Source organism: Primulina tabacum, chromosome 16 (genome assembly GCF_025594145.1).
Source record: "Primulina tabacum isolate GXHZ01 chromosome 16, ASM2559414v2, whole genome shotgun sequence".
Lineage (NCBI taxonomy): Eukaryota > Viridiplantae > Streptophyta > Magnoliopsida > Lamiales > Gesneriaceae > Primulina > Primulina tabacum.
This window is the reverse complement of record NC_134565.1, coordinates 7,576,739-7,592,720: the sequence shown is the minus strand read 5'-3', so window position 1 is coordinate 7,592,720 and position 15,982 is coordinate 7,576,739. Positions and strand designations below refer to the sequence as shown.

Sequence of the window (15,982 nt, the reverse complement as noted above, 5' to 3'; positions counted from 1 at the left end):
ACGAACGCACCAGCGATCTTCATGGATCTCATGAATCGCCTGTTTCAGCCATATTTGTCTCAGTTTGTCATAATTTTCAGAGATGACATCCTGATCTATTCGAAGAGCAGAGAGGAGCACAGTCAGCATCTAAGGACCGTACTGCAGACTTTACAGGACAGACGATTGTATGAAAAATTCAGTAAGTGTGAGTTCTGGTTAGACAAAATGGCATTCTTGGGCAACATTTTATCCCGAGACGGAGTGGAGGTCCATCCCAGCAAGGTTGATGTAGTCGAAAATTGGCCAGTGCCTAAGAGTGTGACAGAGATCCGCAGTTTCTTGGGTCTTGCAGGGTATTATATGAAGTTCATACAGGGTTTTTCTTCAATCGCGATGCCATTGACCGCCTTGACAAAGAATAACGTGAAGTTTGTTTGGGGACCCGAGTGCCAGGAGAGTTTTGACAGGCTGAAGCAGGTGTTTACCAAAACACCAGTTCTAACTATGCCATCAGGTCAAGGAGAGTTTGTGGTTTATACAGATGCTTTGAATTTCCGTTTGGGCGCAGTTCTGATGTAGCATGACAAAGTTATTGCATACGCATCAATACAGCTGAAGTTTCATGAGAAGAATTATACGATTCGTGACCTCGAACTAGCAGCAGTGGTTTTTGTACTAAAGATTTGGAGGAATTATCTGTATGGGGAGAAGTGCAGGATTATTACTGATCACAAAAGTTTGAAGTACTTCTTCACGCAGAAAGAACTGAACATCAGATAACGGAGGTGGCTGGAGCTAGTGAAGGATTAAGACTGTGACACCAGCTACCATCCGAGTAAGGCTAATGTAGTTGCAGATTCCCTGATCAGGAAGACTGTAGTGATCACTCGATTGTCAGTATAGAGATAGTTGTAGGCAGAGATTTAGCAGTTTGAGCTTGCGGTTTATGCCAAGGGCAGTGCCCCTAGTATTTCTACCCTGACAATACAGTCCACATTGAGGGACCGAATCTGAGTAGGGCAGACTTCTGACGAGCAGTTACAGAAGTGGAATCAGAGGGATGAGGCTAAGGGCTAGAGGTTATATACAGTTGTGGACGGCATAGTTAGATATTGTGACCGACTGTGGTACCTAGCACCGATTCCCTGATAGCAGATATCTTGAGAGAGGCCCATAGCACCCCGTACTCCATCCATCCAGGGAGTACAAAGATGTAAAAGGATCTTCAGTCTCTTTATTTGAGGTCGGGCATGAAGAGAGATATTCTTCGTTTCGTCTCCAAATGTCTGACGTGACAGCAGGTTAAGGCCAAGCATTAGAGACCTGCAAGGAAGCTGAGACCACTCTCTATTCCCAAGTGGAAATGGGAGAACATTACCATGGACTTTCTGACAGAGATTTCGAGGACGACTGGTGGATATAATGTCATTTGGGTGATATTTGATCGGCTCACTAAATCAGCACATTTCCTACCGATCAAGAAGACTTTCACCATGACTCAATGCGCAGAGCTATACATCATAGAGATAGTCAGGCTGCATGGGATTCCACTATCCATCGTGTCCGACAGGGATCCGAGATTTACGTCTGCCTTCTGGAAAAGTCTGCATCAGGCATTGGGGACCAAATTGCTATTCAGTACTGCCTTCCATCCTCATATTGATGGATAGTCAGGCTAGTTGGGAGCTGAAGTTACCGCTTGTGGAGTTTACGTACAACAATAGCTATCAGGCATCGGTATGGCTCCGTATAAAGCGTTGTATGGGAGGAAGTGTAGGTCAACAGTGTATTGGGATGAGTTAGGAGAGAGGGAAGAGTTGGGTCCGGATATTGTCAGTCAGACTGCAGAGTTAGTGGTCAGTATCTGAGACAGAATGAAGACTGCACAAAGCCGGGAGAAGAGTTATGCAGATCAGCAACGCAGAGATCTTGAGTTTGTTGTAGGGGATCATGTGTTCGTGAAGGTCGTACCGATGAAGGGTGTGATGAGATTTGGGAAGAAGGCAAGCTCAGTACTAGATACATAGGGCTGTTTGATATCCTGGAGAGAGTTTGGATACTCGCTTACAGAGTTGAATTGCCGCCAAATCTGGCGGGAGTTCATAATGTGTTCCATGTCTCCATGCTGCGGAAGTACATGTCGAATCCTTCGCATGTGCTAAACTATAAGCCACTTCAGCTGACACCGAACCTGTCTTTCGAGTACGAGGCCCACTCTTATATTGGATAGACAGGAGAGGAGGCTCCGGAACACGGTGATCCACATGGTCAAAGTCAAGTGGCTGAATCATTCCGAGGAGGAGGCTACTTGGGAGACTGAGGCCGAGATGAGGAGTCGCTATCCAGAGTTATTCGGTATGTTTCAAATTTTGAGGACAAAATTCTTTTTAAGGGGGGATGAATTGTAAGGTCTAGAAAAATTCGAACTACATAACCTAACTACATGCAATCTAGGGTTTTTGATTTAAAATATGTGTTTAAGGACTTTTATGCATCTAATGCTTGAATATTTCATGATTAGGTGTTTATTTCATGGTTTCATGCATTATGGTTTTAAGGTGTATTTCGCGCTCGAGCGAATAATTGAGAACGGGAATAATTAAGAAAAATATTTTTAGTGAATAATTAATTTTAATTATTTAATATGAAATGTTTTAAGAATTTTTTCGAAAATTAGGGCTTGGCTGGTATTTTTTTACTCTTCGGGTCGTATTTTTAACTGGTACGCAAATTTTAGCGAATCAAATGACTTTTTAAGGGCTCGCGCAATATTTTAAAAAACGTACCAAAACGAAATATTTTGGGGAGTGTTTTTGGGCTTGATGGGTTTTTTTAATGCTTAATGGGCTCAACCCTTTTAATCCCTTTAATTTTTATGTTAGAGCTCATTAATGCTTAATTATGCCATTCAAAAACCCTCATTAGCAAACCCTAACCCCATTATTCCCTAGAATCCGTCCCCTACCCTTTCAACATCAGCCTCCCCATGTTTTTAGAGCAGCAAACCAGCAGAAACTTCGAAAATTCCTCAAGCTTTCAAGAAAAAGTCTTCCCCGCCTCTCCGGTTCACATCCCGCGCGTAGATCCTTGAGTTTTCAATCATATAAACATTAAGGCACACCTTGTATAATTCTTTTTTCATCATTCACGCTATGTATGCTGATATATATGTATTTGCATGAGAAACCCTTTGATCTATCATGTACCAACGTATTTGCAAAGGTTTGACACGAAATATGCATTTTATTGTTTCCTTCTCACGCTTTTTGTGATTCTTGTGCAAGGGGACTGCCGAGTTTTGTTGCTAAGGGTCTGTACACGTTGAGAATTTTGGAATCAAAGGAATGGAGTTTGGTGAGGGTTGAGATCTAGCATAGGCAGAGGGATAACTCTTATTCGTGTGAGTCGAGGACGACTAGATCGAAAGATCTGGGTGCGCCGGCTGTGCAAGGGTCGACCCTAACTAAGATTTGGTTGAGTTTCGGGTTAATTCGGATTTTAAACCGGGACCCCGGTCCAAGTTTTAAAACGAATCGTGTAAGTTTTGAAATGGGCATTCATTTACGTCTAAAAAATGCTTAATAATATGTTTTGAGGTGTTTTAAGGAGTTTGGTGGGCTTCGGGTCAAATTTTGTGGTCCAGTGGTAAAATGGTAAATTAGGGTTTCTAGGGGCAAAATGGTAATTTTGCACACGAGCCGAGTTTTTAGTACTAGCAGCGCCCTAAACACTGATTTGACATGTTTTAAATGCTTAGGTTATCACGTATATGAATTTTTATGTAATTATGAAAAAAATACGTTGCATGCTTGATTTTAAGAAAAATTTACATATATGCATGACTTTATTAATTGATGAATATGATGCCATGTTTTGAAGGATGAGAATTGGTTGTGACTAATACGATGACATGATGACATGTAAGGCTAGGGCTTAGTAGACGAGTAATGTTGTCGCTGATGTCTCCGCCGTCGGGTACCACGGTTACACGTAGATGGATTCATCGACTGACACGATGATACGAAAGTCACAACTAATGAATTAAATTCATTTAAAAAGAAATGTATATGTGCATGTTGATATGATGAGACAAGTTTCGACACGTTATGCTATTATACGATATGTTTAGGTTAATGCTTTTAAGTTCATGAAATGTATTTTATTACGATATTTTTCACTGTTGTGTGCTATGTATATGTATTTGTTATAACAATGCAGGCGTGTTTTCTTTAGAATCACTAGTTGTGAGTGATGCAGGTGAGCATATAGATGAGGAGACTAGAGGCATCTAAGACTGAGTAGGCGAGGCTGGATGTGCGCACGCTAACCCGAGGACCTTATTTCTTCCTCACATCATGTTTATCAGATATGAATGATTTGGATATTTATTTTTATACGCTATCGTTTTTATATGTTGATGGTTGGCAGAAACTTTTCACATATTTCATATTTGATTTTTTTTTAATACGTAAGCTTGGGGATGACGATTTGTTATTGTTTTTTAACTGCAGTATTTTTCTTGCTAGTTGATTAATGATATTTTAAAAATGTGAATTTTCAGCTGTATTGCATGCATGCATTTAAATATAAATTTCAAGTAGTAGCTTTAAAAAAAAAATTTCTAGTAGCATTTTTTGTAGTAGACGTTTCAGCACGTGTGTTTGTGAAACTCATCGGTATAACCGTTGTTACATAATTTGCTTATGCTAATCAAGTTATAACACAAATTTTCAACTAAGAGCACATCTTTAATGATAATTTTGCCATGGATAATCTTACCTTTACCCACAACTTTACCTTTAAAGTTATCACCGAAGGTGATTTTTGGTCATTTGTAGTTGACGACTTCTGATAGGAGATTTTTATTTACTGTCATATGTCTCAAACAACCACTGTCAAAATACCAGATGGATCTTCCAAGTTCTTCTTCTTTTGTACCTGAAATCATTGAAATGAGAACTTGGTACCCTTTTCTATTTTGGGTCCTGAACTGATTAGACCCTTATGGACCCACACCTAGATTATCCTGAGGGATTTTCCGTTGCGTGTCCCAAGATGGATGCGGTTATGTGCATAATCTGGTGGAGTGTGCAATGGTGTTTCTTTTACAGTATGTTGTCTTGGCTTCTGTCATTATCACTCAATCTGTATCTCTTTTGAACCGGTTGGCTGTAGTGTCGGTTAGGTCTTATTTTCGAGTGATATCCGGTTGAACTTGTCTTTCTGCTGGACCAATCTGAACCGTTGTGAACGGTTGGATTTGTCCTGTGTCTGAGCCATGATCTGTTGTATTTTGCACTCTCAAATTCGACATATCCTATACAACGTCTCCTTCCATAGTTCTCAAAATTTACATTCTGATTGATTTGGACGTCAGTCTCGTTATGTTCATGTAACGTACTAGATCTGACAAATTTAATTGATTTTAAACTGTCTTTCTCTAGTAGCGGTTGAGTTTTTGCTTCAGATGTGCTCCATTTATTGATGCTGTAACCTAGCCCAGTTCTGTCTCCGGCTGGTTTCTACATCTCATGCATCATTTCAAGTGAAGTAGAGCACTTATTCCATGAGTTGACTGTGTTCATCAACCGTTTATTTTCTTTTAACGTGGCATGGAATAATCTTTTCAAGTCATCATTCTCAGCCACTAGAAGACTTAACATAACTTTCAAATTGTCAATCTCTTTTTGCTTGAGAGGGTTAACTTATTTTTCAAGTCTTGTTTTTCTGTCTTAGCCTCATCGAATTACTATGATAATCTCTTATACTCATTCACAATGTCATGCAGTGCCATGACAAGGTCTTCCCGTGGAAATTTCAGAGAGTCAAAGTCAAATACCATTTTTTCGGTGGATTCTGATGCTTCATCAGCCATGAGACATTTTAATGCCTCATCGTCTCTTTCTGTTGGAACTTTTCAAGTTCGCAATCTTGATTTTGATGATAAAAAAAACTTGTTAATTGTATTACCAATAATCTACCTTAGTGTGCAGCATCTAGGATCACTCACGAGATGTTTACATTGCAAACTGAAGACCCAACTGATCGCACAAAATGAATCAATCTAACTGATTACGTCAATTGAGCAGTCCAGCTGATTGTCCAATTGATAGGTGGTTCAGCAGGAGAACCGAAGGAGTGTTCAACTGATGAAGAAACCTAGCTGATCAGTCCAACTGAACAAGAGTGAAATCAGTTCAACTGACGAGTCAACTGATTTCACCAGCCCAACTGACCAGTTCGTAGCATCAGTCAGAATCTTTTAGTTATGAATGAAGACAAACTCTCTCAAGTGGAATCCAGCTGTACGTGAAGGTACAAAGCCATTATTCAGTCAAAGGACAATAATGGATGTTGCATCAGAGCATTAAAGACAAAACGTTTTAGAAGGGCAGTCGAAAAGTCGAGACACAAAGTCCAAGAAACGAATTCAAGATGCAACGGATAAAACCAATGAGTCTCACTGTACGATCAGTTTTCCCACCTATATAAAGAAAGATCAGTGAAAACTCAACAACAACACAACAACAAGAAGAAGAATATGAAGTGAAAATGCTTTTAAGCATATACGAGAGAAAAGAAAGGGCACGCACATTGCACATCAGCTTTTAGAAGCAATCAGCCCAGAGGGAACTCTTCACAGTTATATCAGCTTAGATTAGAAGCTTATCTCCCTCAGTGTGTGAGAACATCCTTGTTCAATTCTCTCACACACACACTCTCATTCACTCAAATATAGTCTTGCACAAAGACGTTAAACTTGTGTATGTAGTCTTTCTCACATAGATATTAAAGAAGTGTTGACTGGAAGGTGCTGCCTTCAGTCTAGTCTAGGAGTTACAGTTTAGGCAGTGGGTAAGTTCCTAGCTGAGTGGGTTTGTACAAAGAGTTGTATAGATCAAAGTCTTCTAGTGGATCCTACCCGAGGCAGTAGAAGGAGTGACGTAGGAGCAGTTGAAGTCTCCGAATATCCATAAACATATCTTGTGTATTTAACTGTTTAACTAGTGCTTTCAAACTGTTTGGATCAGTTAGAGTATCTGTCAGTTCAGTTGTCACCATAACTGAACTGATGAATGCAAAAACTAATCTGTTCCTTTTCGGTTATTCAGTTTACATAAGATAAAATTTTTTTCTAATATAACAGTCTTCTTCACAAAGGATTACTTCGAGTTTCTTCCGTTTGGTTTTTAACAAAACTCGATTTAATTCATTGTGTTAATATTCTTAGAACACGAGCTATTTCAGCTCATTGGAGAATATTTTGTTTGAAGCATCCCAAAGATGCCCAGCAAACGATCCTTCACTTTCACTCGAAGATTCCTTAGAGATGGATCTTTCTGGATCTGAATTGGCCCATTTTATTTTTCCTTCTTCTGCAATTAAAACCCGTTCTTTCTTTTTGGTGAACTTTTTATTATCTTTGGACCGTCTTCTATCAACCGGTCTCTTCTCATCCTTCTTGGGCCTGTTACACTCTGCAATAAAGTGCCCCTTTTTTCCACAGTTAAAACAAGCTTGATCATCATCAGTATGGTCTTTCTTGTAATATGGTTTAGCAAATTGAGATTGAATTTTACGCATAAATTTACCAAATTCTTGACAAATAAGGACATAGTTTCACTGTTCAGTTACTCGGCCGATTTCTTACTTGTGGACTCTTCGACCGGAAGAGTCTATGTGGTAACTGCTGGGACCTTAGTTTGTTAAGAAATGGATGGTTCTTCTTCAGTTCGTATTCCGAGCTCGAACTCGTACGCTTTAAGATCGGCAAAGAGATCGTGAAGCTTCAGTTTATTCAGATCTTTTGATTCTCTCATCGCTACTATTTTCACAGCCCATTTTCTGGGCAGAACCCTCATAGCCTTCAAGGCAATTTCTCGGTTAGAGTATTCTTTACCAAGGCAATTTCTCGGTTAGAGTATTCTTTACCAAGGCAATTTCTCGGTTAGAGTATTCTTTACCTAGAGAAATAAGTTCAATAATAATACCACAAAACCATTCATCAAATTCGGAGAGAGTTTCTCCTGGCTTCATCTTTGCATTGTCAAACTTCTGGATTGCAACTGCCAGTTTATTTTCTTTGGTCTAGTCGTTGCCTTCACACAGTGTGTGAGTTTTTCTCATATCTCCTTTGCTTTGGAGAAAGTTTAATCTTGGCAAACATATTTTTATCATGAGTTTTATAAAATATATCGTTGGCGACGTTGTCAAGATTTTCCTTCTTCTTGTCCTCTGCTGTCCATTCGGATTGATTCTTTTCCACCATTTGGGGAGCACCTTAAGTTATAGCCACTGTTGGATTGACTTTCAAGATCTTCATTGGCCCGTCAATGATGTCATACCACATGTCATCGTCCTAGGCTGCTAAATGCGCCTGCATACTTATTTTCCAGTCATCATAATCTTCTTTAGAAAATATATGAATCTTGTTAAAAGATGCCATATTGAAGATATCAACGTTCAAGAAAACCTCGCTCTGATACCACTTGTTAGGATCGTGAAAAATTTTAGATGGGGGTGAATAAATTATTTAAAAATATTTGCTTTTTAAAACTGGCTTTCAATTGTTTTTAGGCGGTTGAAAGTTTTTTTTTGAACAGTTTGAAATATGAACCACTTCAAAAGTGCAGAAAACGGTTCACAATTTCTAATGATAGCTTCAACTGGTTAACAGTCTTGTTAACAAGAAACGGTTCGAAAAGTAAGTGCACGCGAAAATTAAAGACTCAGGATTTTTATGGATGTTCGGAAAATAAACTTCTACATCACCCCTTCTTCCTCTTTAGGAAGGATTCCACTAAAAGAATTTGATTTAACAAACTTATTGCAACATCCCACTTCAATCGGGACTTATCACACTATCTGTTTTGGAACTCTTAGTAATCACTTTACACTTCTGAATTTTAAGAACCCTTGGTTCACCAGACAACATAATCAATCAAATAACCAAAAGGTTACTGATAAAAGAAATTGTATGTTTTGAGTAGCAAGAAGTTGATACTTGAATGATAAAATATCTTTCTGCTGAGTGCGTGCTTGATAAGCGATGAAGTATATGAACTTTAAGAACGCTCGGATCTTTGAGTATGCAAGCTTCATAGTGTGTCAATCACGTGGTTGAAAAGCTTAAATTGATCGAACTGTTATCTGCATACTTCAGCTCTTCTTTTATAAGCTATGATCCCAAAGGTCGGAAAAGCTACATAACGTAAACCTGTAGCGTTGGAATGATGTGTCACTATCAGCTGCAACTTCTTTAAATGTTCTTCAACAAAGCATTTAATGTCCTCTTTTCTTGCGCAGCTTTGAATCTCGTTCCTTGAAGAGTTGCTGCCGAGCATCCTTTTGTGGCAGCTGTTATTAACATCAGAACTTGTAGGATGTATAAGCAATCTTTCTATTCTGAGATAGTGAAATTAATATAGATCTTTATCGAGACTGGTGCAGGACATAGTTGATTTGTAGTGGTATAAAATCATTGAATATCCTGAGCCGGTCAGAAAATGTCTTTCATTAAGTGAGCAATAAATGGCTCTTTAATGAAGCAGTTTGAAGACTTTGATCAGCCGGTTGAAAGTCTTCTAATGTTTGAAACTTCTTCAAGTTGTAGGCGGACATACGATTGAAAGTTCAAGCGGTCGAAGACCAAGCGGTTGAGATCTAGACGGTTTAAATGGTTCCTTTTATACAAGGAAGATCGCAACTGTTTCCTAAAACAGTTAGGTGCTGTTTTGATTTTCTAAATCACCAAAATTTTATGGTAATAATAATTTCATAACATATTCCAGAACAAAGCACATCGATATTTGGAATCATTTCATTAGAGTCCACGTTACGAAGAAAGATATTGTTGGAACATTTCATGTTCGCAATCTTGATTTTGATGTTAACAAAACTTGCTATTTTGTTTCTAATGATTTACCGTAGTGCGCAGGAAGCTGGAACTGATGAGGCTTCGAACTGATTAGTTAAACGAGGTAAAACTAAAGCTATCGAGATGTAAACTGAAAACACCAACTGATCGACCAAACTGAATCAGCTCAACTGACATGTCGAAGAACAGTTCAACTGATTGTCCAGCTGATAGGTGGTTCAGCAAAAGATCTTCAGAAGCCCGGCCAGCTGATGAAGAGTTCAACTGATGAAGAACCCACCTGACCAGTTCATTTGAAAGAGTGAAATCAGTTCAACTGACGAGTCAACTGCTTTCACCAGTACAACTGAAGATCAGATCAGATGACCAGTTAGGAATCAATCAGTTGCAGATTAAGACAAGATTATCTAAATGGATTCCAGCTACGCACAAAGATACAAAGCATTTGTACGATCAAAGGTACAATAATGGACGTTGCAACAAAAATTAAAGCCAAGAGATTTCTGGAGGCATGTTAGTAAAGTCAAGACACCTATACCAAGGAACTCATTCAAGCTGCAACGATCACATGTGATGAGTCTTGAAGTACGATCTCAATGTCTCTATAAATACAAGCTCAAGACCATCAGCAAGCAGAAGAATATACAAGAGTATGTGAAGATAGCAAGAAAGGGCACGCTTATTTACTTATCAGCTTTCAAGAAGCAATCAGCCCAGAGGGAATACTCAGTCATATCAGCTTAGTTTAGAAGTTTACTTCCCTCATATGTAAGAACACCTTCGTGGTGCATTCCTTGTTCAGTTCTCACACACGCACACACACCACCACTCAAATACAGTCTTTCACAAAGACAATAAACTTGAGTATGTAGTCTTTGACACACAGACGTTAAACAAGTGTTGACTGGAAGGTTCTGCCTTCAGTATAGTCTAGGAGTTCAGTTAGGCAGTGGGTAAGTTCTAAGTTGGGTGTGTTATTACACTTGTTGTAATTAATCAAAGTCTTCTAGTGGATCCTACCCGAGGTTGTAGAAGGGGTGACGTAGGAGTAGTTGAAGTCTCTAAACATCCATAAACATATCTTGTGTATTTAATTGTTTAACTATTGTTTTCAAACTGATTTAATCAGTAAGAGCATCCGTCAGTTCAGTTTTTGACCATAACTGAACTGATATATGTCACAACTGATTCATGTTATTTTCAGTTATTAAGTTACACATGATATAAAATATATAAGTGTTTCTTAACGAATGATTATTTCAAGTGTTTTCCGCTTGGTTTATACCAAACTCGATCTAATTCATCGGTGTATACATTCTTAGAACATGGGCTATTGCAGCTCTTGGAGAATATTTTGTTTGAAGCACCTCAAGGTTCTCAGCAACCGATCCTTCAATTGGTATCAGAGCTAGTTGTTCTAAGAAGGATATTTGAAAACTGATATTTTAAAATGTGTTTTAAAATAGTATGTAAAATGGATTTCAAAATCTTCTTAAAAATTTTATATGGATTTACCGTGGGAAGAGAGAAGGTCTTGGCTCTGCAACTAACATTGTAGCCACTTTTCTCGACTCCTTAATTTTGTTGTTTTGGCAAATTACAGGGTATTGAGTCCAAGATGACAGTAGATCGGCTAAACTGATCAGCGGAGAAGATTTCAGTTGCAGTCTACCAGTTAAACTGATCAACAGATGAAAACCCAACTACAAGCTGAAACTTATGAGTTAAGTGGAGCTTAATCATCATAAATGCCACCGCTTCATTGCTATATCAGATCAAAATATAGATGATCAATGCAGTTCAGCATCAAATGAGTCCAGTTTGAGTCAGCTCGACCAGTTAGCCAGCACGGAGATCAAGTCCAAAGCAAATTAGCTGATCTTCTGGCAAAAGAGACTCAAAATCTATGCAGAATTCAAAGAATTCAAGGCTACCAATTTTTAGTATATCAAGTTCTATTATGTTTAAACTAACTGATGTTTGATGTTATTTCAAGTCTTCTAGTGGAGTAGCAACTTTTCTCACACTTGTTGATGTGAGTAAATGTAAAATACAAGGGACGCTTATTTGATTGAATAAAAATCTTATCCATCCAGTTAGTCTTCACATAACTGAACTGCTATCTTAAGATTTGTTGCCTAAAGTGCTTGATTGATGCTAAAACTTAATTAATCGCGTAAATGATTATATTTTTAAATGGAAGTTTTTAATTCAGTTTCTGAGGGGGAGTTTTGTTTAAAATTATCCCTCAAACTGAAAAATTGTTTTCAAATCATTTCATTCTGTTGAGGGGGAGCTTTTATTTCTGCTATCCCTCAAACTGGAATTTTTTTAAAAATCACTTTTTTTTAAATCGTTTTAACTGTTCAAGTTTTGTGAACATAAAAAAGGAGATTTTTGGAACATTTTATGTTCGCAATCTTGATTTTGATGTTAACAAAACTTGCTATTTTTTTCTAATGATTTACCGTAGTGCGCAGGAAGCTGAAACTGATCAGGCTTCGAATTGATTAGTTAAACGAGGTAAAGCTGAAGCTATCGAGACGTAAACTGAAAACACCAACTGATCGACCAAACTGAATCAGCTCAACTGACATTTCAAAAAACAGTTCAACTGATTGTCCAGCTGATAGGTGGTTCAACAAAAGATCTTCAGAAGCCCGACTAGCTGATGAAGAACCCAGCTGACCAATTCAACTGAAAGAGTAGGCTAGGAGTTCAGATTAGACAGTAGTGTAAGTCCTAAGCTGAGTGGGTTTATGCAAGGTATTGTATAAATCAAAGTCTTCTAGTATATCCTACCTGAGGAGGTAGAAGGGTGACGTAGGAGCAGTTGAAATCTCCGAACATCCATAAAAATATCTTGTATGTTTAACTGTTTAACTATTGTTTGCAAACTAATGTGATCAGTTTGAGCTGTTTTCAGTTCATTTCTCACCATAACTGAACTGATATATGCAAGAACTGATTCTCTTTATATCAGTTTACACAAGTTAAAAGATTTATAACTGATTTAAAACTGATTAGCTTTCTTAACGAAGGATTATTTCGAGTATTTTTCGCTTGGTTTAAAACCAAACCCGGTCTAATTCATCGGTGTTTACATTCTTATAACACGGGATATTGCAGCTCATTGGGAATATTGTGTTTGAAGCACCCTCAAAAGTGCCCGAACCGATTCCATTAGTATTACTGATCATCCCCAGACTACTGAATATGTCAACGTTCATTTATGATATCTGATTTGCTACTTTTTTTAATGGAGCATGATTTCAATAAATCAAACATTTAGAGAATGTCCAGTATTCTATTTAAGAAAAGAATGTATTATGACTGATTTATTGTTCATGTCATAAGCATTAATTGCCGCCCTCTATCTTTGGAATATGAAAAATGACATATAACAGTTTTACCACTGAATTTATGGCCTTAGTATGACCGATTTATAGCCATTTAGGTTATAACATTGGAATATGGTCTATAAAAGGCCAAGTTGTAGTTCAACAAACTTACTTACTTGATCATACTATTCAGAAGCTCTGCTGAAAAACTTGAAACACACTCTCAAAAGCCTTATCAAAACTTTTTAGAGATCATCTTGTGATGTGTTACTCTCATTGTAATTTCAATATTTATTATATCATTTGAGTGAATTTTGTAACTAACAGAATGAGTCTTTCTGTTCATAAATCTATATAATATTTTGAAAATTTTGATACTAAGAGTTTCAGTAGGCAATTTTAAGTCTTACTGAAGTGCGTGTTTACAGAAGCTGTAAATATCAAAATTTTTTAGTGAATATATTCTGGAAACAGAAAAAAAGGAGACAAATAAGGTTTTGATCTTTCGAAATTTCAGAAACAATCAATGCGTCTTATTATTTCTACTGTTGTTTTTGTATTATTCACAAAGTATAGGTAGACTCATTCCGCATTGTACATCAAAATTGTCTCTCATTCTTTGGTGGACGGTCAATATCAGATTTCTGTTACTAACACCAGTAGAATGTCATTTAAATCCAGAAGCTAAGAAAACTGTGAGGTATTGACCCCCCTCTAAAGCACCTCCACCGATCGTATCAAGATATCATCTCATTAAAGCTAAATCAATCATTTTATGCCATTTATAAAAGCAATTCTTTCCCATCAAATTAGAGGGTAATCGATCCCCATAATTTTGATGAACAAATTCCCAATCTTTACCATGTGCGCGCGGTTGGAAGATAATTTCTACCTCAAACACATTCTCTATTTTCTAAGTACCAATTATTATTTTTATATTATTATTATTATAAAAACAACTTTTTAGATCCACTAACTTTCACTATTTTGTGTTTTGGTTTACTAATTTTCAAATTTTGATATTGGCACACTAACTTTCATTTTTCGGATTTCTGTACGTACTAACTTGCAAGAGTGCTGAAGTAGCATCGGAAAATACTGGCATAACACCAAAAAAATTCTAATATGACATCAAGAAATACTGACGTGACACAAGAAATATCTAGATTTTGTTGGCAGTAGAGTTATTCTTTTGTCACCATCGAATTATATAAATTCATATTTTTCGTAAATATTATATTATATTAGAATTTCCTATTTATGATGGAAATATAATCATCCATGCCATTAAAACGGGGAAATCGTATTTTTGACAATTTAACTTTCACATGTTTAAATTTATGTCATGTTATTAAAGAAAATCACAGTTTTGAAGCATTAAGTTGCTCTTTTTTAAAAAATTAATCATTTTTCATTAGAATGCTAACATGACTTGGCGTCAGGTACGTCTGACGTCATGTCAATAATTTTTGGCGACACATCATTTTCTGGTGTCACGTCATCATTTTTCAATGTCACGTCAGTACCATGGTGAAAAAAATAAAAATTGGCTAAGTATAAACTAATCCATTAAGATTGTAAATTAACCAACAACATGACCAAAAATAAAAACTTATTTACATGACCAAAAATTATCTACCGAAAAATTTGTAAGGTGTTGTCATATTATAAATAGTCGAGTTGTAAATAGACAAAGCTAGAAGAGAGTAATATTTGATAAAATAATTGCATAATTGGCTATCAAATATGTTATAACCACATGTAATTAAATAAACAAGTCTAGAGTGACAGCCACAATTTATTTTTCTAAACCTTATTTTCACGAAAGTGGGAGAATGTATGGAAACTTTATAAAAGAATACACATATACAAGATTTGCTTGCTAGGGATAAGTCAAGGTATTTCAAGGTATTCTTTCTCCCTCATTATCAGTTCTGAAAACAACAGTTCCTCCAAATCAAGGAAACTCCCGTCACTAGATCCTTCCATTTTTGGCAACTTTTCCACAAAGGGTATTCAAGATTTATTAGGGTTACTGAAGAAGTTGTGAGATTCAAGAATGAAGAAAAGGCAAGTGGTGATCAGAAAGCAAGCATCTCAAAGGACCTCGAGTTCTCAGATTGTAAGAACGACTGTTCGATACGCAGAATGCCAGAAAAATCATGCGGCAAACATCGGAGGATACGCGGTGGATGGGTGCCGGGAGTTCATGGCCGGAGGTGGAGAAGGTACGGATGCTGCACTCGTCTGCGCCGCCTGCGGTTGCCACCGGAGCTTCCACCGACGGGATGCGGACACCGTAGTGGTTGGTGACAATTCTTCACCTTCTTGAGTCTTTCGATTGCTTGTTTCACGAAATTGGAATTTCATTGTATGTACTTTGGAAAAAACAAATAACATAAATTTTGTGAAAAAAAAAAATATCATTAATTAATCTTGTCAAAGGATGAAAAAGTGATCACTCTGATTTTCATTTTATTTTGCATCTTTTCCTTGATTTCTCGCATGTTAATATTTATATGTATAATAAAATAAAAATTATTGAAATGATGATCGGGGTTTATTTGTTCAGATCAAAAAACTGAATATGTTTATATGCATATTTAAGGTCAAATCGTGATTTAATTAGGTCAGGTTTGAAAATGTATATTGAAATATGATATAAGGTAAACCCCACGCTTCGTCCCCATCATGTGGATCCACCCATCTTCAAATTTTCTCTCTTGAAAACGTATATTTTATTTTTTGACTCGTAAAGTTTTTATTCCGATAGATCGAAAAT

General features: G+C 37.1%; 2 protein-coding genes across 2 annotated transcripts; both read left to right on the top strand.

Moving 5' to 3' along the window:
* The first annotated feature begins 207 nt into the window (after nt 1-207).
* On the top strand, nt 208-561 carry LOC142528318 (putative mitochondrial protein AtMg00860). Its single transcript, XM_075633361.1, has one exon. It carries the CDS (start codon nt 208-210, stop codon nt 559-561), a length of 354 nt encoding a protein of 117 aa, XP_075489476.1.
* A 14,539-nt stretch (nt 562-15,100) lies between these two features.
* LOC142529824 (mini zinc finger protein 3-like) lies at nt 15,101-15,636 on the top strand. Its single transcript, XM_075635478.1, has one exon. The coding sequence runs from the start codon at nt 15,260-15,262 to the stop codon at nt 15,530-15,532; it is 273 nt and encodes a 90-aa protein (XP_075491593.1). The 5' UTR covers nt 15,101-15,259; the 3' UTR covers nt 15,533-15,636.
* Nucleotides 15,637-15,982: the final 346 nt, after the last annotated feature.

Excerpts from the sequence above, each read along its gene's own strand:
- LOC142529824 (XM_075635478.1), top strand. The coding sequence starts at position 15,260 with ATGAAGAAAAGGCAAGTGGTGATCAGAAAGCAAGCATCTCAAAGGACC.
- LOC142528318 (XM_075633361.1), top strand. The coding sequence starts at position 208 with ATGGCATTCTTGGGCAACATTTTATCCCGAGACGGAGTGGAGGTCCAT.